Here is a 20,080-nt window from a genome sequence, read left to right on the forward strand (position 1 = left end):
CGGAGGGATAAGGGCAATTATTGCCTTAGTGCAATGTGTCACTTGTAACCGGATATGTGCTACTTACCTGCACTCTTTGGCATTGTATTAAGCTCTGCATGTGGGTCAGAATGCGAAAGACCATATGCTCGATGGTGCTCTGTTCCTCGAAGATCATTCTTGCGAGATCGAGCAGCACCTGGTTGCGCTTCACCTCGAGCTGTGACTTTTCGTATAGCTGTGCATTCCGAAGCCCGATACCACAGAACTGCAGGTAGGACGAGAATATCTGGAAGTATAACACGGGAGTGTAAAACCATAAATTGTAAAGAATGGCACAAGGCTCGAATTAAAATGACTCCCTGGTGGTGGCCCTTTTATTTGTTAGCCCCTCCCCGAAAGGGTTATAAAAGCCGACGAAAGGATAATAAAGTGAGCGGTGTTCGGTCGGTTGTGTCGAAAAAAAAAACACGAACATGATTTTAACACCCAATTCAAACAATTTGCACACGATATTCACTTTGAGATGCAGTGAAGTATCCGGTTAATGGGTTTTGCTTCCATGAAGTAGCAGCAGGGAAATACACAAAACGCGGATAAATAAATTGCACTCACCACGTGACCGTAACGTAACCCCGCCGCGGCAACCAAAACCCTTTTTCTTCTCAGCACCGAATCATGGAACATCCTTCCGAAAGCTCTTTTCTGAACCCATCATTAATCTCATCTCGGTTTCGGTTCACATACCGTTCCGCTCGAATGCTGCTGTACCGGGGTGAAAATTTGCCAATTCATGTGCTTTTATATTTGATCTCGTCCTGCGTGTGTGTGTGTGTTTGCAATTCCACGACATTTGCGTCCCTTCGAAGGGACATTTTGATGACAGCAGAGAACGAGAGCACATGTCCGAAACGCGCGTGTGAAACGCAATTCCCCGTTTCGCGAGGATATGATTTTAATATTTCATGATTTTTCACACACCAAACCGGCATCCCCGAGCAGTGTGTGTGCAGTGTGCGCTTTTCAATTTTTGCACACAAAAATCATGAACCCGAAAGTGACTACATCCGGCAAACGGGGGAAAACGGGGTGTGTTTTCCCTTTGGGAAAAATTCGTAATCGAATTGCACACATTTTAACATGGTGTGAGGTTTTATATTTATAGTTGTTTTGCACAACTGGACGGACGACAACGAGAAACACAACAGAAAATGCGGAACATTTTCTTCGCCGCATCAATGCGTGTCGCTGCTTTTCGATGCATTTGCGCTATGCTATTCCGCTGGGTGCGTTTAACCGGCGGGGCGCATCATAAAATTATTTATACCCCAATATTCGATCCAATGTCGCGTGGAACTTGTTTCTGTTTTTTTTTATTTTCATTTTTGTAAACCTTTTCGCTTGCAAATGGCTAATCGTAAAGTTTACGGTAATATCGTCCGTCGTTCGTATACTACCTAATAGGAAGGTTCTGAAGGGTTCTTTAGGTTGTCCGAATGGTAATATCAGCAGGATCTTGGTAAAACAAATTTTATTTTCCACGCTGGACACACAATGTACGCATCTACTACAAAGTTTGAAATGTGAAAAGGAAATCGATATTACTTATTGTTACGATAACCATTGTATTAAGGTGTTTGATTTTATTAATTCGTTTTAATAAGGAGCAAATAAATAAAAAAATATATAAGATGAGAAAAAAATCGTTATTTTTAAGCCTTGATTTATTTAAGTCTTAAGTCTTGATTTAATTAATTTAGCATATTCCATAGTTTATTATAACACTTTTGTGGGATAAGTACAAATGAAATGAAACATCAAAATTTAAACAGCCCAAAGGTGTATAAATTTATGAAATTTCAAGCCAAATTTCCACTTCCAAATAAAAGTGTGCCGTCAATCATCCTACATCCTGGTTTTTCGATATAAAACAATTACTAGGGAGAAAACATATATTTTACACAAAAAACAGCAGTGAAAACCTCGCACCACATGTGCTATGCACTCATGTACTGCACAGAGAAGTGCATTCTGCGGTGAAGGAACATTTCATTATTTTGCTCATGTGCTCGTTATTTAATTTTAATTGATTATCAAAGTTCAGGCACGTCACCGTACCGATCGATCGGTCTGATGGATAGCGCACATAATTAAAAGCTTCCCAAAGGAATTTTTGGAAATCACGACCAGCCGTCAGTGTAGTGAAAAGCAGACAGATCCACTATTAATCAAGTATGGAATGGCAGCGGAAAAGAGGACGCTACTATTGGCCGCTAATGCTTACCTTCTCATCCGCGGTGCTAAAGCACTGATCACCCTGTTTGTTTATCACTTGCGCGACTCCAACCACGTCTCCGGACGCATCCTTGATTGGCATGCAGAGTAGCGCCTTTGTACGGTAGCCAGTTTGTACATCGATTTCCCGGTTGAAACGTTCATCCTAAAAAAAAACAGGGGAACAGAGCGAAAATGAAAAACTGATGAGTGAATGGCGGTTAAGGGTGGATACCGTGGGGAAAAGGTGTGCACGCTCGTAGGTATTTACAATTACATTCTCATGAATTTTTACAACACATATCCGTAGATGGAAGGTGGACGGAAAAGGGAACTGTGGGTAATGGTTATGGAAAGCATATGGTTGTACAATTTGTTATTGTGAAGAAATTATAGAATTATAGAAATCATAGAAACATAAAATTGTCAGTGTTGAAGGGAAATATTTTCTCTTTCGCGAATGGAAACATTGATAATATGTTATAAATTTATTTTGGTGTAGGTATTCATTTCTATAAACTTCGTTGCGCTTAATCAAACAGAAACAAAAATATAACAAATTAAAAATAAAATGTTGGTTGTAGTGTGCACCAATCTGCTAAAGCAAATTAAGTTATTGAGAAGATCATTAGTCTTTTAAATAAAAACAAAACGAACAAAACACATAAATCAAAAACATTTTCCTTAGTCAAACAACCCACACGAAACGGCCACAGATCTCATTAAAATTGTCCACTATTTGCACTTCAGTGGTAATCCAAATAAAGATTATTATTTCATTTCGACTGAAATTTTCCCAATCACACCGAATGCACTCATTTGCATATTCGTATGCAGCGATGCCGAAAATCACTAGCCCAATATTGCAAATCCATGTGCCGGTGCTTGGCGATGTTAGTTTTGGTTGAAATACTCCAGCATAAAACACTATCATTGGTGCCGTCAACAATAGGAATGAAAACAGGTGCCTCATTTACGATTCCACGCAAATATACCAAAGCACAAATTATCCACAATCGCGGACCAAATATTTGCATACAATTACGGTTCGTCTTACTAGCTTTACAGCAAAAAAAAAAACAAAAAACTGAAACATAATACCATCGCAACAACAACGCAGCTGAGGATCGCTAATAAATGATTAATTACATCTAAAGTGATGAATTTAACGAAACAAAACACCACACCGCAGGTAGTATTACATTGTGCATTTCACTTTGTGCAGCAAATGAACTAGCTTTTTAATAAAATATGCATCCACCATTCGGTGCAAAGTGGCAGCGTGTTAAGGGTGGGCTGCTATCTTGTGGTACACAGCAGTACGGAACAGCACCACTGTAAGAGGTACCTGACTTTAAGCAGTGAGCTTCAAGGATTATGAGAAGAAGTGGAGATTACAAAACTGAACAACGAACCGTAAAGTACGAACGTGCATCACCATTAGGCTTTAGCATTCTGGGATTTTTCCGAAGAAGAATGAGCACATCGAAAGTACACGGAACAGAACGAAACCGAAGCAGCACCATGTTAGTCAACTAATGGGAAAGTTGACTGGTTTTACAACACTGGTTCGATGTTTGATATGCTTTCTCGTGCATATTACAAGGGAATCGGTGGAGTAGAGGGAAAAAAAACCAGAAGTTTACTTATGGTTAATACGCTATAATAAGATTAAAAGATTTTAATCCAAAACTAGTTTTGAATGCTATAGTTTTGCTATAGTAACATTTTAATACATTCAATACTGGTTTGTGATCGAGTTGAGCGCGCAACAGCAAATGATGAAGCTAATGTGCTTTATATGGTTCAAGTTTCATTATCACTCCAGCTCAACCTCTACACCCGAATGCACACACCAAACCACGACCCAGACATTCTATCACTTTATGAATGTGTGTAGCAGAAGATAAAGGGCTCAATGGGAGGTTTGTATTTATTTGAATTCCAACCATGAATCATGGTTTCGCAAAACAGAAAGGTTGAAGTAAACAGACTTTGGAAGCTTTATGTGTTTATATTTGACCCTTGGGAAGGGCTTACTGGTGCTGATGTTGTGTTTAAACTAGTGACTTCTAGTAAGGAAGTTATGACTCCACAAGATATATGACCAAAAATAGAACAAATCATTCAGACATACCAACCCCAAGTATACAACCAGACGGTCAATGTTGGAGTTCCTGGGGTAGAAATATTTCGGTAATTTTTCACATTCTATGACCCGGTGTCCCAATACCGATATACCATGCTGCGAATGTCACTATCGATTTTCCAAACGCACCATACCCTTGCACGAATATCACCTGGTGGTGGTTGTGTGACCATTTTCCCAAACGGAAGGTGTAACCCTGATAAGGTGGGTAATGGGCACCAAAGAAAGGAACAACAATTCCCAGCAATTAAGGAGAAACATACGCGCTTGGTTGTAATTGTGACCAGCATTACAAAACATGGACGGCAATGGTGTCCGTAGCTGGGTGATATCTTTGTTTGCCGACTGATAAGATAAGACTGGTGGCCCTTTCCCGTGCACGACACGGTCTTGTTGGGGCTGTGACACCATTTTCGTTTCAGTTCGGTCACGGAAAACTAGCAAGTCGCCGTCAAATTGCAAACGATCACGAGTAGTACAAGTTTTAAGGGCCTTGAACAACAGAACTAGTCCGCCGTCCGTGAGGAAGGCACTTTGCTGTCGAAGGTGTGCCGGTGAAAATCGGTGTTAAGAGCACTTTTTTGTTTTTACTGCCTGGAAACAAAACGTTTGCACCTAGCTGCACCAACCAATATGGCGTCGGAACGGTACGAGCTTAATATGAATATGAAGTGTGTCAAGTACATGATCTTCGTCATCAGCATTACGTTTGCGGTGAGTAAAGTAAAGTGTGTGTCAAACACCTCCAAAATCAATCATCCGTACCGGATGTCGAAAGGATTTCGCTTCTTGTAACACGTTTGAAGGTAATTCGTATTAGTGGAATCGTTATCTTGCCAACCATAAGTGCGGGTGTTGTTGTGAAAAAAGATGTGACGTCGAAACGATGAGTCAGGAACACATTCTTTATGGTGCTAATGTCTGGTTGTATTTCTTTTCCTTTAACGCAGGTCGTGGCCGCAATGCTCCTGTCGATGGCAGTGGCCATCGGTAATCTGTTCGATGATTTCCAGAACTTTATTGATTCACACTTCTTCGTACCGCCGAATCTGCTCATTGCCATCGGTGTCATTCTGCTGGTAATTGCACTGTTCGGGTGTGTCGGTGCACTGAAGGAAAGCACGGCCATGATCAACATTGTAAGTAGGGCTGGTACGTGTGTGTGTGTCTCTCCCGGTTTTTAAACTACAACATGATCTTCTTCCGTATTACAGTATGGTGTGTTGCTGTTGAGCGTGTTTGTGTTACAGCTTGCAGCAGCCATTACGGCGTTTGTGCTGCGCGGTCAGGTTGAGATGATGGTGCGTCAAAAGATTTTCGATTCGATGGCCGATTACAAGCAGCAGGAAGGGTACCGCAATCCAATCGATATGTTGCAGAACACGGTGAGATTGTCCGCTTGTTTGCATCACCAATAGCACTGTGCTTATTTGTATTGCGTTTTTCAAAACAGCTCGAATGTTGCGGTGTTGATGGATATAACGATTGGGCTCAGTTCTTGCCGTCGGATGGTATTGTGATGGAGTATCCGGAAACTTGCTGTGCAGCACCACCGATCGATGGGGAATGCATTCCACGCGACTATGGTTGCTACTCGCGCCTTTCGTGGCTGATCTCGCAGGGATCGGTGCTGATCGCGACCGGTACGATTGCTGTCGCTTTCGTTCAGGTATTGGGAGCTGTCTGTGCGTTCATGCTTGCCAGTGCAATTCGTCGGGCAAAGACGCTACGTGCTACGCGTCGTTGGCATCTGCAGCAGAGCCTTGGTATTATGACCAAGACACTTGAACCGCAGTACACGGGAATGGAGAAATCGGAGGCTAACGTTGACCCGGACAAGTATCTTCCTACTAGCCCAAGCGTCAACTAAGGTCTAAGGTCTTACTGAAGTGTATCCGCTAGTTGAGTTGCTTAAACTATACGCAAGCATGTAATATTTTCGTGTTGAATAAATGTGATGATAAGAGTGAACGATTTTGAAATTGAAATTGATTAAAGATAATCTTCTTTTTCTTCTGTGGCACTATAACCTTAGAAGAGGTTTTGGTCTGCCATTTCAGGGTTTCCTTGACTTAATTTACTCGTAGCCGGATATTCAGCACTGCGTACAGGGGTTTGGCCCTGAAACTTGATTCCCGGTCCTGTGATGCAGAGACCAGCACCGCTATCATCTCTAACAACATTAGAGAATTCAATAAAATATTTTTATATTGAAAACAATTACTATGATACATACCAAGGAGGTTTTTACAAAATCCTTTTCCTTGGGGATTGCAAAAATCTCTGCCAAAATAAAAACATCTTTTTTAAATTGCAGTAATCAAAATGCTAACTCTTTTTCATTGTACACACAAAATAAATAACACATGGGGTTACGTTTACGGCAGGGGAAACTAATGGAAGAGTTACATTAATATAACAATTTATCAACGAAAAGCGTCACGACACGCTGCATGCAACTACTATCATTGCGTGAGTTTGACACATTAGTTGCAAAATTTCAGAAGCTGCCAAATATATGCCGAAATGGTTAACAATCCGACCTTGTACTTATGATATATTCATTAGCAATTACCGTCTCATATGTTCGGGACTAATTAAGCTACTAAAAAGGCAAATCAAAAACTGATTGTGGTCCCCTTATGCTGTGCAGAATAAGACAACAAACCAATAAATCTTTTATCACGCACTACACACAACCCGAAATGAAAGCCTAGGTAAACGTTGGATTTTGTTCATGACGCTTGGTACTCGCTCTGGTTGAATCATTCGGTAGAATGGTGGTTTCCGTTCGGGTAGATGAATTCTTATTGAGTTTAGCAGCGCTAATAAATATTCCATGCCCGTGAACCTGTTAGCCAAACCCGCCGATCCACGTACCATGGATGGGAAGGTGAATTTGCTTGAACTTGCAAACAAAAACCTTTGCTACTCATGGACCATGTAGCATCAACAGGTGGTTCTCGTCAGTGCTGGTAGTGGATTGGTTCCGTTGGTGGATGTGTAGAGAGAAACAGACGATGGTGGTTTTCACCACTAACCTAGCCTTCCAACCCTACTACAGCCATCAATTATGCAGCAAAGGACATAATAAACAGTGCTGCTGAGACCCACCCTGTCCTCCCTCCGTTTTGTTGGCCATTTTCTCTTGGATACGGTACTCACCTGGTAAGCATCCGGTATATTTACAGGTTCCCCACTTTCGGCAACGTGTCCAGCGATGCCCGTACCCCAGGCCACCTTTACTTCGTCCTGCTGTTCCATCTCCTCGAGTGTGCTGTTCGAGCATACATCGAACAGTTTCGATACTAAGCATCTGCAAGTAAACGGAAATAAATCAGCGATGGTTTAACGCGCAGCACTTTAGTCGCCCGCCATTGGCAGCAGTAATATCGGAATCGGATTACAGATCACCCTGGATTCATAATCCAAATGGGGCGGGTTTTGGTTCAGCGCATCGCTGCACTTTACTTCACTCCCGTCGATACCACGAACATATCCAAACACCACCTGCACAGTACCGGATTGAGGATTAATAAATTATCGGCGAATCCTATCACCGCCTATTAGCCGCAAACCGGAAATTGAAAGCCGTTGCGGATCCGGTGTCTGGTAAATCATCCCGCTTTCCATGCGGACACAGGTAAGCTTCGAAGCTTTTGCATACGGTGCACATATATTATGCGACCCCAATGAACTTTCCTTTTGGATTTGGAAGCTTTCGTGGCGTATGAATAAAATATCTCCTCACCAAGGGGATGGTTTGAGTAGTGGTTTGGAGGATAATTTCAAACTTCGAGAGCACCGTTGGGACAGCAGCAACATTAAATCACTATCTTTCAATCCGCAGCAATCTGAGATTCGACCCAAAGCATGCCCCGAATTGCTAGCGTGACGACCTACGGTACGGTGGCATGGTTGTGTGCTTGCCAAATGAAAATTGATTACTTATGCTGCAAACATCACATTAATTATAATGAAACAAAACCAACAACACAAAGTCGCCCTATCCGTGTCGAGTTTTTAGCCGACTTCTGTGTCACGACTTGGCGACGCAGGGTTTCGCTACATGTCACGGTTGTCCTGCGGTACCATCTATCCCTTGGACGATGCGCTGCTGTTGCTACCAACAAAAGCACTTAATGGCAAACATACGGCTGTGTGTGATTGTGGGAGCGCGAAAGGGAGGAAAAGTAAAAATCCATCACAATAGCAAGGACATCGGAAGGGGGGACGTGGAGCGGGCATGGGTGAAATCGGGATCCACGGAACCAACAAACACGGTCTGTTGTTCTCCGGCCGTTAACAGTGGCACCACCATCGCTGTATGCTGTAGAGCGCGGTAATGGGAAAAAATTGTCTTGAATATATTTTCATTAGAGAGTAGTACTTGACGGTTCACGAAAGGTTCATCACATATCGCGTGATGGATTGTTTGTGTGCTTTGCCGAAAGCAAGTCGGTGAGCCATCGGTTTGGAAGAACATACACTCCTACCAACCGTCATGGATAAACGCCTTCCGGCGTGTGTAGGTGAATGTTCCTCCTTCGCTTTTTTACATTTCATATACAGCACAAGAATGTGTGCGCTGACAGGCTATTCTCGGGCTCGAGCGAGCAGTAATGAATTGAATTCCGTTCGAGTGTTGTATAATAAGAAGGAAAATCATCAGGTTTCCAACTGCTTTATCATTAGGGAGGGCGCAGCACACACGGTTAGAAATCAAATACAAATTGTCTCAAGTGGTGCACAGCTGGATGGTGGGCATGCTGCTACGGTTTGGCAGTAACACCAAAAATATCCTAGGAATATTTCACATGAATTTTGCTACAAATTAATTTACCACGGGTCATAGCAGAATTAGGTAAATTGCGCCATTCTCATGTTGATAAAAAGGATTTATTTTCAGGAGGAGGATTATAAACTCAGTGAACTGATTTCCTACTAATAATTGTATACAAAAGAGCATCATTACAAAAAAATGTGTTCATAACCGGGCTTTCATCAAAATATCCGTTGAAAGTTTTTTTTATGACACTTTTAAACATTATCTCCGTACCAACAAAAGTACACGGCAAAAGTTCTTCGGCAGTATTTTTCACTGTGTTTCTCAACAGTAGTTAGCTGTTATTCCGAGTTGGTTTCATGTTCCAAGGCCTTTAATGTTGGTTCTTATGACTCCTCGCTGAACCTGACACTTGCTCACTAATTAATGCACGAAGCACATACCAAACAAATGGAATTCATCTCGTTGACATGTGTGATGGGCATTCCAGTAAGTACCCGAGTTTTCACAAAGCTTTCCAAAGGGGCTTTCACATAAAGAAGGAATAGAAGTACCTGCGTAAATTGATAAGCTCACATTTTGTGCTACACGTATGTTTTTCGGAGAACGTCTGACGAAAATGTCTCTAATGACGAGTCTTTCTCGACAATCGCTTTGTTTGCCTCGGAGCATTTTTGAGCCCATAGCTTAAGGTAGTAAACAAGTATTTCAAACCGTACACGCTTGACGGTTGCACGAGTACAAGTAATGAAACATAATCCGACCGCTAATTGATAGATGCATCGCAGGCATAGGAATTGGAAAGTGCTTCTGCACGGTCGTAAATAGAAATACCGGGAACGTGTATCCATCCATGTTACTGGATCGCATATTCGGTGCCGCAAACGAGAAAGATACACCACCGCGAAGCAATAAGTCAACGAGTTTTCATTGCTTTTGGGTTCAATGGTAGAAATAGACGGGATCGAAATATAATGGATAGACTTTCCAATTTATGCCTTCGGCAGAAGTCGATGTGATCGATCTCAAGCAAAATGACACCATCGCAAAACAGAATCAAAAGAACATTTTCTTCGGAAACAGTCTTTTCGGTTAGGTTATGCTTATTCACAGCAGGACGGTTTTTTTTTCTTTCTTTCGTTCACTAATGATCCATCCACCAACCGATTTTCTGCGCATGTACTGCCCCAACACGATAATAATACGTACTTTTTGGTATTGTCGCCACCGCAAGTACTCTTGCCCTGCACTAGGAACAGTGAGCCACGATCGGCATTCAGCAGAATTGACACATTTTGCAGGATTTTGTGACACAGCGAGCGTACGTCGAGATCGTTGCAAATATCCTTCACCTGAAATTGGTAAGATGGAGATTAGAAATTTAGGATATCGCTGCTACCACCCGGTGTGGGATTATCTGAAGAAAAATGACCTACCAGTTCGAATATGAGTTCCCGTTCGTCGAGCTGTTTGAGCTCGTTACGGGATAGTCGCAGAGGTCGTAGGTTGGCCCCACAGTACGCAACACCATTCGGACAGCACTGGATGCTGCCAGTAGCTGAGGATTCATTTTGTGGGCTTATGCTCAGGAAGGTTGGCGTACCATCAATGGTGTTTACGATCGGCTTTAGCAGTCCGCCCCGTTCGAACTCGTGGGCTGATATTTTTCTACAATGAAAAAAAGAAGAAAGGAAGGTTGAAAGCATCAATGTATTAAAATAAAAGGATGAATAAAAGCATGAAATAGTTCTATGAAGAACATCGTGTACATTCTATTACTGTACTGGCGAAAACTGGTTAAATCAATCCGTATATGGGAGGTTTATTTTTTTAATGTAGCTTTTAACAGTGACCTGGATGTAGCCCGCGTTTGAGTTTGATATAAATACCATTTTTAATTTTGATCATATTACACTCACTCATTTCCAAGCTTTTGCTATCAAAGGTGGATATTCGAAAGCGAGCATTAAATAAATTAATAATTTAATCCAGTCACTTCTCTTTGTTTGGCAAAATGCTTGCTAATACAATTTCTGTTCATTAAATTGTACCGTATCTCACAGGTAGACATGATAATTTACACAAAGAATAAAGCGGAACATGTGCTATTCTTTTCCCCCCTATCTGGCATTAACATCAAAGGCCAAGTTTATTGGGTTTTGCTTCGCGAAAAGGGATCATGCTATCGATCGTACAATAGCAGCGTTTTGATTTTGTTTTGCACTTTTTTCAGGACGTTTTATTCGATTTTTTCCAACTCCCGAAATGGGGCATATTTTTGAACCGGATCCAACACAACAAAAGGGTTTTGCTTTGGGAGCATGAGCGCAATGTGAGCAAAAAAAATCTGTGCAACTCTGTAGGCGTAATTGGTCGATTGGAACATAGCCAATGTCAAAATTCGAAGCGTAACAAACCAACAAAAAACTCCCAAAAGTTCGATTTGTTCCTTGTACATTTCCACACAGAAAGAAAGATAAAAGAACGAACGATTTCAATTAACCTTTATTGAAGGTGAAAGCGTCAATTGTGGTCGTGTTCGGTTGAAGGTGAGCCGTTGGTTCGTGGTTTCATTGGTCGAAATCAAATGTTGCATGTACACGAAACACAGCAACACAGGATGGTGACAACAGGGTTTCGGTCACAGGTTACACAGGTGGTAAGCCAAACATCATTTCACCCCGAAAGCAGGAATGCTTCGACATTCAGTGACAGGGTGCAGTACAGTCCGTCCAAACCGTCGTTAAGCCGGAAATAAGCTGATCCATGGTGTAATTGGAGTGCTCTCACTCGACGTTCCATGAGCAGGAAAATTGAACCGTATTCAGGTAGGATAAACCAAAAAAAACATGAACCAACGGCATCGATGGTTTATTAGTGAAGCTAGCGCCGCCAATTGATGTATGGACGAGTTTCAATTAATTAGCATCTTTTAGGTCATTACGGTCAACCCTATTACCGTGGAAGGCTAACAGGTTAGTGCAATGAATTTGTTTTTCCCATAATTGGCATCAGTGCTATTGGTTTTCTACAAAATTAATGTGCTTTTGGCATAACACTTCTAATTAAATGGATGATTGGTGATAAAATAATTTTAACGCAATAACCAAAAAAAAAGGAAAACCTTCTAAATAATAATTGAAATGAATGTTCTGTTCGTGCAACCAAACGAGCAAAAGCTTTCAGTTACACGTGACAAACGAATTTACACGTGAAAAACGACTCGAATATTGATCCACGCATTAGTAAGAACGCAAGAGTAACAAATAGCGCTTGGTTCGAGCAATAAACAGTCACGAAGGGATAGAAATGTCCATTTCCGTTGGCAAAACGGTATCCAAAAACGGAGAGAACTTGTTTTTATTACTAATTGTTAGTACCAAAAAGTGTTTGAGAACTACACTTATGTAAATAGTCTCTTTTCCACCAATTCAATCAGAATGGCCAGTGCAAGTAGTAACATTTTAATGATAAAACAATATTAGCTAAAAGCTAATAGTAATAATTGATGCTAGTAGCAAATAATAACCAAGTTTAATTTTTGTTAATTTGCCCAACAACCAAATTTTACTTTCTTGTCTGAAAATTATTTAAAACATATTTAATTTGAAGATGCACTCGGATGCTTGAAAACATAATCATATTCATTATTAAAAAATGAAGCTTTATCTAATTTTATATTAGAAGTCATTTCACGAGAAAACATACACATTCAAGAGTATGAAAACAAATATGTTGACGGTATTAAAGGGCGTACAAGGAATACGGGGCTAGGGGGAATCCGCATTTCTTCAAAAACCAAAAAGTTTGCAAATTTATGATTAAATCTAGTATTTGACAAGGAAGATTATGCTAACTCTGATTTATCGCAAAGTGATGGACATTTAATGATAAAAAATAATCATATTTTACATATGAATACAGAAAAAAAAACAATTGAATGTAAATATTGTAAAATTCCTTTAATATAATCGAAATCCTTCAAAGGATATCGAGATATGTTTTGTTTAAACAACGAGAATTTGCGACAGAAGAGTTTACTCGTAAAGTTGTAACTAGGAATTTATCGATAAATTGATTTGAATTTGTTACGCGACATTCCTGAGAGAATATAATGTATTCTTCTTTGTTAAGCAGTTGAAAAACAAAGAAATGGTAAATTTCAAAACACCCATGATGATTTTTTTTCAAGGTCGATTCCGTAGTCGAATCCTAGATGTTATCTAAATCTACCCTCAAGGAAATGGTACGTATTTGTTAAAGGATCAGCATAATTCAGTTGCTTTCCCAACCATCATTCATTGGTGCTGTCGACGAAATTCGTATGGAAGGTATACCATTTAGTGTCTATTCTCCGACATCAATGAGCTGTTACACGCAGACCATGTGGTCCTTTTATGGACACACTTTGGTGTACATAACATGCCGATGGAGACATGCATGGCGAAAGCTGTTGTGTTTTTTTGTACTTATCTTCCTTCCATACTTTCACCATAATGTAGACTCCCTATCGCGAGGATTGTTACTGATGAATATTCATGGGAACTAGCCGGCTAGGGACCGCGAAGTCGGAACCCAGGTTTCATTACACACCTGCGCCCAACCACCCAGTTGCCGACAGAGATATCTGTGTGATGGTGTCTATTTTATGGCCTGCTACAAGGCAAGGAATGTTGCGAACGCGAAGGTCAGGGTTAGGTGTGTAACGCGTTTGATAAACATGCTGCATTGGTGGCCCTTCGGCCAGTAGTGTGGAAGATAACTAATTTGTGGGTCGCGGTGCACGGGAAGGTCATGGACTGTTCTCTGCCTACCTGACGGGTGTTGTCGCGCCAGAACCGCCGCGTGACGAGCTCGGTTGATTGGAGCCATGTGTTGGTGAGTCTACACTGTTGGCCGCCGTGGTCACCGGTGTTGCGTGTGAGACTAGCCATCCGTCCACCATGTTACGGGTTGCCTTGCGAATGAAGTAATCCTGCACGAACTCGGGATTCTCGTCCAACCACGACTCCATGCGGGCGAACTCGGCATCATACCCGACACCGTCCCCTGCCTGCTGTGAAGTGCCTTGTGCTCCTGCTGCTCCACTACTACCCTGCGTGCCCGTCTGCTGCTGCTGATGGTGATGATGATGGTGGTGGTGATGGTGATGATTGGAGGCGCTGTGGGCATGATGACTACTACTACTGCTGCTGCTATTAGCATGATGGTGACTGTGGTGAAGGCTGTGGTGCGGGTGATGATGGTGAAGGTTGCTGTGTGGTGGTAGCTGTAGCGGCAGGGGGACACCAGCACGAGAGCCCAACGTAGCATCGAGCCCCACTGTGCCCCCCTGCTCGGTGGGCATTCTGCTCTGGGGCTCCTCTATGCTGCGCAAGTGCAATCCTGAAAAGAAGAAACGCGGGGAAAAAAAGTCATGTAACTAAGCGCAACAACAGCTGGACGAATTATTTAACTTGATTAAGCGATTTTCGGGAGGAGCAAATGCGTGGTATGTGTATGGGGTGTGCCTTTTTTTTACAAAGCAAGATAACCGCACCGTTGGATGCGTCCGTTCGAGTGTAATGTGTATGATAAATGTATTCCATGCGAGAGCCTTGACGCAAAACTGTAACGGCTAAGAAAGTTCTGTACGGTATCCCCTAGAATTATTAGATAATATTAAAACGATTGATGCTGGATGGGTCACGGGCAAAATTTCGTTTCGTAACGCATTACTGTTTTTAACTTTCCATATTCAATAATTTAAAATAGGATAGGATAAAAGGTATGACTGTTTTGAGCAGTTGTTTTCTTTTTAATGTTTTAATGTTTAAAAAAAGATTTACCGCTATTAATACTAGATTGACCGTACCAGTCATTTTGGCTGGAACGTTTCATTTTGGTCACATTTTTTTAAGGTTAAACAATCCTAAGATTGTTGAAACATGACTTTTGCATATATATTCTGTAGTACGATCTCCATTAATCCAACTCCTCGAAATTGTTTAAAAAAACGCTTCAAACGCTCGGTACTACTTGTTAATTTTATAAAGAAAGCGAGCAATTTTCAACTTATCGAATAATAAAATTTAATTAAAACAAAATGAAAAGTTTAAATTGGCAAATGTTTTATAAATAAATTGCAATGAATGCCTTTTTTCTTTCAATATTGTAATTGTTTTAATAATATTTTGAAACGAAAATTATACGCGCAACGGTGTTTTGTTATATATTTTTGCATTATCCATGTTATTTAAATTACTTGTATAAAACATTTTGCTAAAATTCTAGCATGCGGCTTTATCTAAGTTTGCAGCATAATGTCTGTCAAACGCAACGCAACTCAAAGAGATGCGATCTTGGGAAACGAAGAAATGCCTTATCATCTGAGTCAATAAACTTTCACCTCCCCTCATCCACCGCCCCGTCCCTTTTGTTACCAGTACGGTTTTCCATCGCAGAAAAACATGAGTTTCTTCTCCACATTGCTGAAACTCGAACCCAACTGGAATAACGGAAATGTTTCCAGCATAATGTTTTGTTTCATGGTTGGAACATTTACATAGCTACAACCAAACCAAAAACCATCGTACGGAACCATACGACGCACTGGAAGAGCAAGAGGATGCTGGCAAAACATTTTTGGCAAAGATCAATGGAATGCAAACGTGTGTCTAAAGAAGCGTATCCACTTTCAAAGTTCAAGTTTCAGTAGATGCAAAAAGGGTTCTTAGAGGGGCAAGGTAAAAGGTAGATATGACAGAGGCAGAGTATTTGCTGTTTGGTAAGTTCGTTCAGGTGGTTTACGAGTAGCCGAAACTAAATCGCCCCGATGTGGGCGATTTCATGTTTCATGGCCGACCGCCCACATCCAAAACCACCAAAAACACGCACTACTTGCGATTGCAGCTTTTGCGTAACGCACGTGGCCGAAATGATTTTCGAAGGATCAAATTTAGCCAACACCCGATAAAGTATTGCCGGTGAAATTGTTTGTGGTTTGTGGATGTTGGGAGAATTTTTTTTCCGATTTCTTCTTTCTCTCCAAAATCAAAAAATATGTCCGTATTGCAGTTTGAACGCTCGCCTTTCTGAGAATAAATGTAGCAAGGGTGGCCACTCACGAGAATTGTAATTTATTATCATTTTCTAGAACAGTCCAGTCATGGCTGGTATTATAGTGAGAAAACTGCGCCACTTGCATGCCGCCGTTGCATTCGTTTAAGGGAAAGTCATTACCAGGACGATGGCAAGGGTATGTTTTGCTTGGTGTTTTTCTCCCATAAGAATTCCCTCTTCATGGCACAAAGTTTAGTGAGAAAACGTTACGTCTTTTATCTACCAGGAACTACCAAGGACAAGCCAGAAACTTCTACCACCCCCGGGTGCCAAGGAAACGGAAACGGTCCACGGATGCAGTAACAAACGGCTGTAAAGATTAGCGGAAATTACCTTGCTTGTTTCGCTTGTAACGACAACCATTGAAACGACACATGCTAGTGCTCTGGCCCATCAGGGCCCCCTGTTACGTTGGTGGCAGGAAGCTGGCTCCGTTTCCGGCACTATTTTCCAATAAACGCACTCACTGGACGCCGTGCCTGGTCGATGCCGTTGCCCCTGTACCGAACCGAACCGACAGCGACGCCGTCGACGACCGACGCAGTGGGGTAAGCGTACCTTCTGCCCGGCACTGGTCTCGTCAACGGAATCGCAACCACTGGTACTACTTCCACGTCCGCGCTTTTTGCTAGGAGAGTTCGGGGCGATGCGGAAGCAGTGGCACTTCATTTTACCCACACATGCGACGCGCGGTCATGGAACACGGGGGGTAGGGGTTCACTGAGGTTCACCTGTTTGTTTGTTTGTTTTATTATTTGCACCTTTTCGTTTATATCTGCACTGTTTTCCACTATCGAAGGACCACGCGGGAAGGGTCGAGAATCAGTTTGCAGTATTATGACTTCTGTTGAACAGTTGAACAGGATTTTGTTAAGTGTAAAAATTATTTTAGTAAAAATGAATTTAAGCAATAAGTAATTAAATAACACTTCTGTAAAAGCGGACTAGAATGTCCTCAACCGTTGGACATAAATTAACCTTAATTATCTTTCATTCATTTTCCATTATTATTACTGAATGATTGCCAAATAAATAGTATTCAAATCAAGCAAAAAACATCTCATAAAAATACTTTTTTTAATCCACAGTACGAACATAATTCCACTCAATTTCCGAGGTCAACTTCTTGCTCAGTCATTTTGCTGTAATACGCGGCCCATCATTCTCCATTTTTTGCTATTAACCCGATCGAGTTGAAGGTGAATACGAATACAGTTGACATGCATTTTTCACTGTCCAACACGACAGCTAGCACTTTAGCCGTTGCGACGCGAATTGATAGTCTACCGGCACGCGATGCATTTCCTCCTTTAATGGAGCTTAATGGAGACGCCTGGTGGCGGACAAGCAGCAGTTCGGATATGGGAATAGAAATGATGGTTACAAACATGCGCCCACCCTATGCTGCTTTGTTCCCAATCGTTCCCGGGTGATCCTTAAAAGGAAGTTATAATTGTCCAACAGTCACATTTCGTTAACAGTCATAATGGGCAACAAAACTGTTTCGATTGGGTTCGCGTGATCGATACTTAAACTTTCCATCTATGATGGCGTTCCTAAAAAATGATCGAAGACGGATTATGTGAAACAATGCCGGTACATGAAGGTAGTGGGGTGGGCAAACTGCCAAAGCAAATAGTAGATTGCTTCCATGAAATGTAAATGGAAGAATATAACGAAAAACGACTCGAACACCATTAACGCTGAATGCGGGGGGGCGACTTCATCCCTCATCTCTCGCCCGCAATGACCAGTGCATCACCCCACGATTGGTTAGGAAACATTACAGTATATACACATTTTTTGTACAGCTATCTGGAACTATTGCAAATGCCGCGATGATCTCGCACTTTGTTTCATTAGTATGCGGTCCGTTTCCGCGAATGAAGACGCGCCGCTCGCTTGCTTCCTGTGGCCGGGCCGGCAAGCAGGACGAACCCCTCGCCGTCCCGTGGCGGTACGATCCGAATGCGAATGATGGCGAATGAGTTTTGAAAGTGAAATTCCACAAAGTAGTAAAGTGATGGTGAACGCATCGATCCGTCGTGCGGGTGGTCGTACCATATTGACGCTGCTCTGTCTGTTTCATGTTTTTTTTTCTCTCGTGTTACTTTTCTTTTTTTTGTGTGCTTATTGTATCCCGCTAAGCAAGGAACCGCTGGGTGGATTGGTTTGAAGAAAAAGATGAAGCGAACGGAATATGTAATTCATGGAAAAGCTTTACTGCCAGCGCACAGCCAACGCATTCGGCTGAAGCCTTTCGTTTAATCAGCGTGATGAGGCGGGAATGCGGGGAATCAATTTCATCCAATAGCATTGATGACACAGCTAAGATCTTCATCTGCTGATGATTAAATTGTTTGAACAGTTCAATCGTTGGTGAAACAGTTGCTGGAATTCAAGAGCTTCTTGCCAACAATGGTGGACACAGGAATGTGAATATTATGCTCATATATGGGTAATACATGTAGGGCTTAGGTATAGAAATCAAAACCGAATGTAAAAAGTTGGAGAACAATAGGCTGTATCGAATGTGTAAGAAGTACAGGGTGGGTCATTTATGTGTGTCAAATGGAATTTTGTAAAGGAAAAGTTAACATTCTTTTTACACTGGCATTTAATACGATTTAAAGGTAAAATATTTGTCATTTCATTTAAAACATTATTCGACCAAGGTACTCATCATTCGGTTATATTAACATGACATTTCCTGTTTCCTACTGTTCCTTATCTTTCTCGAGCATAGACCTCGGCATTGTCAATAATTGACGCTAGACGTTTAGTTCAAATTCAGCCAAAGTCCGTAAATTGTATACGAACATTAATACTATTTTTCAAATATTCCCAAAAATTCAAATGACGTGCGATCAAGTCAATGTGAAGGCAAAAATTAATTTTTACGACATTTAGCCATCAGCGAAGAATGACATCAAATAATCAAGCGTGGCGAATGCTGTAAGGCATGATGAGGCCATATTAGTTCCATTGTTTGTTACTGAAAATGTATCCCTCACGCATTTCGCGATATTAGTACACCAATCGGTAACTTTTTGATCACAGAAATGACCTTTTGTGCGAACTATGTATTCTTTTGTATAGTAGCAATGTTATATTTACTTAAATGAATTTTAAATTATCTGGAAATAGGAGTAAATCCTTCTTGTAATTATTTTACAGTCTTTTAAAAATTGTATTAAATTCGGACAATACAGCAGAAGATGTCATGAAGAAATAAATCATTATATTTCTTTTAACAATACAACACAGTTGGGTCATATACTGACAGTAGATTTTATAAAACATGTAAATCACTGTACAAAAACTTTGTGCAATGATCTTCATTGCTGTAAGTGAAAAGAAACTGCTATTATAGTTAAGATTCACGTTAAATAGTATAGCACAACCTAACTAACAATAGTTTGAGAGTATTCCAAGACTGTCGAATTACTTAAAATGAAAAATAACTTGAACAGATTGAATAACTTTATCAACACTTGTTAAATAAAATAGAAGTCCGATTAAAGTTTTTTTTTGTTTTGTGTGTTTTTTCATTGTTTTATTATTTTTATTTCCTTATTTTTAGTGGAATTTTAATTATTAACATTAACTATGAAATCTTCGCATAATCAATCAGCTTATGCCCTACCAGGGCGTTTGATACTTGCCAACACAATTAACAATAATTTGTTGCAGTCTGTCTGCAGAAAGGTACATAACTTAACTACGAACAATGCCATCAGCAGAAGAAAAATGGATAAACACGATTCTTATTCTCCTGCTATTAGGCAACA

At 41.1% G+C, this 20,080-nt stretch overlaps 2 protein-coding genes across 5 annotated transcripts in view; one reads left to right on the forward strand and one right to left on the reverse strand.

Annotated features, from left to right (window-relative positions):
* Nucleotides 1–20,080, reverse strand: part of LOC125762283 (dual 3',5'-cyclic-AMP and -GMP phosphodiesterase 11) — a 43,531-nt gene that overhangs the window by 4,208 nt on the left and 19,243 nt on the right. For 3 of the 4 annotated variants that reach the window (XM_049424190.1, XM_049424189.1, XM_049424193.1), the window contains exons 2-7: nt 14,003–14,573; nt 10,625–10,856; nt 10,398–10,540; nt 7,568–7,718; nt 2,264–2,419; nt 68–268 (exon numbers count right to left, since the gene is read on the reverse strand). In XM_049424190.1, the coding sequence (XP_049280147.1) occupies nt 68–268; nt 2,264–2,419; nt 7,568–7,718; nt 10,398–10,540; nt 10,625–10,856; nt 14,003–14,573 (1,454 nt within the window). Of the gene's footprint in view, nt 1–67; nt 269–2,263; nt 2,420–7,567; nt 7,719–10,397; nt 10,541–10,624; nt 10,857–14,002; nt 14,574–16,622; nt 17,134–20,080 lie in introns of all 4 variants that reach the window. The other variant, XM_049424192.1, reaches the window with a different exon arrangement.
* LOC125762320 (CD63 antigen) lies at nt 4,788–6,390 on the forward strand. The gene is made up of 4 exons (XM_049424272.1): nt 4,788–5,116; nt 5,353–5,541; nt 5,617–5,787; nt 5,856–6,390. Exons 1-4 carry the CDS (start codon nt 5,036–5,038, stop codon nt 6,270–6,272), a joined length of 858 nt encoding a protein of 285 aa, XP_049280229.1. The 5' UTR covers nt 4,788–5,035; the 3' UTR covers nt 6,273–6,390.

Source organism: Anopheles funestus, chromosome 2RL (genome assembly GCF_943734845.2).
Source record: "Anopheles funestus chromosome 2RL, idAnoFuneDA-416_04, whole genome shotgun sequence".
In the NCBI taxonomy this organism is placed as follows: Eukaryota; Metazoa; Arthropoda; class Insecta; order Diptera; family Culicidae; genus Anopheles; species Anopheles funestus.

Excerpts from the sequence above, each read along its gene's own strand:
- LOC125762320 (XM_049424272.1), top strand. The coding sequence starts at position 5,036 with ATGGCGTCGGAACGGTACGAGCTTAATATGAATATGAAGTGTGTCAAG. Across the intron at positions 5,542-5,616 it reads GCACGGCCATGATCAACATT|TATGGTGTGTTGCTGTTGAG; the intron begins GTAAGTAGGGCT and ends TCCGTATTACAG. Across the intron at positions 5,788-5,855 it reads TCGATATGTTGCAGAACACG|CTCGAATGTTGCGGTGTTGA; the intron begins GTGAGATTGTCC and ends TTTTCAAAACAG.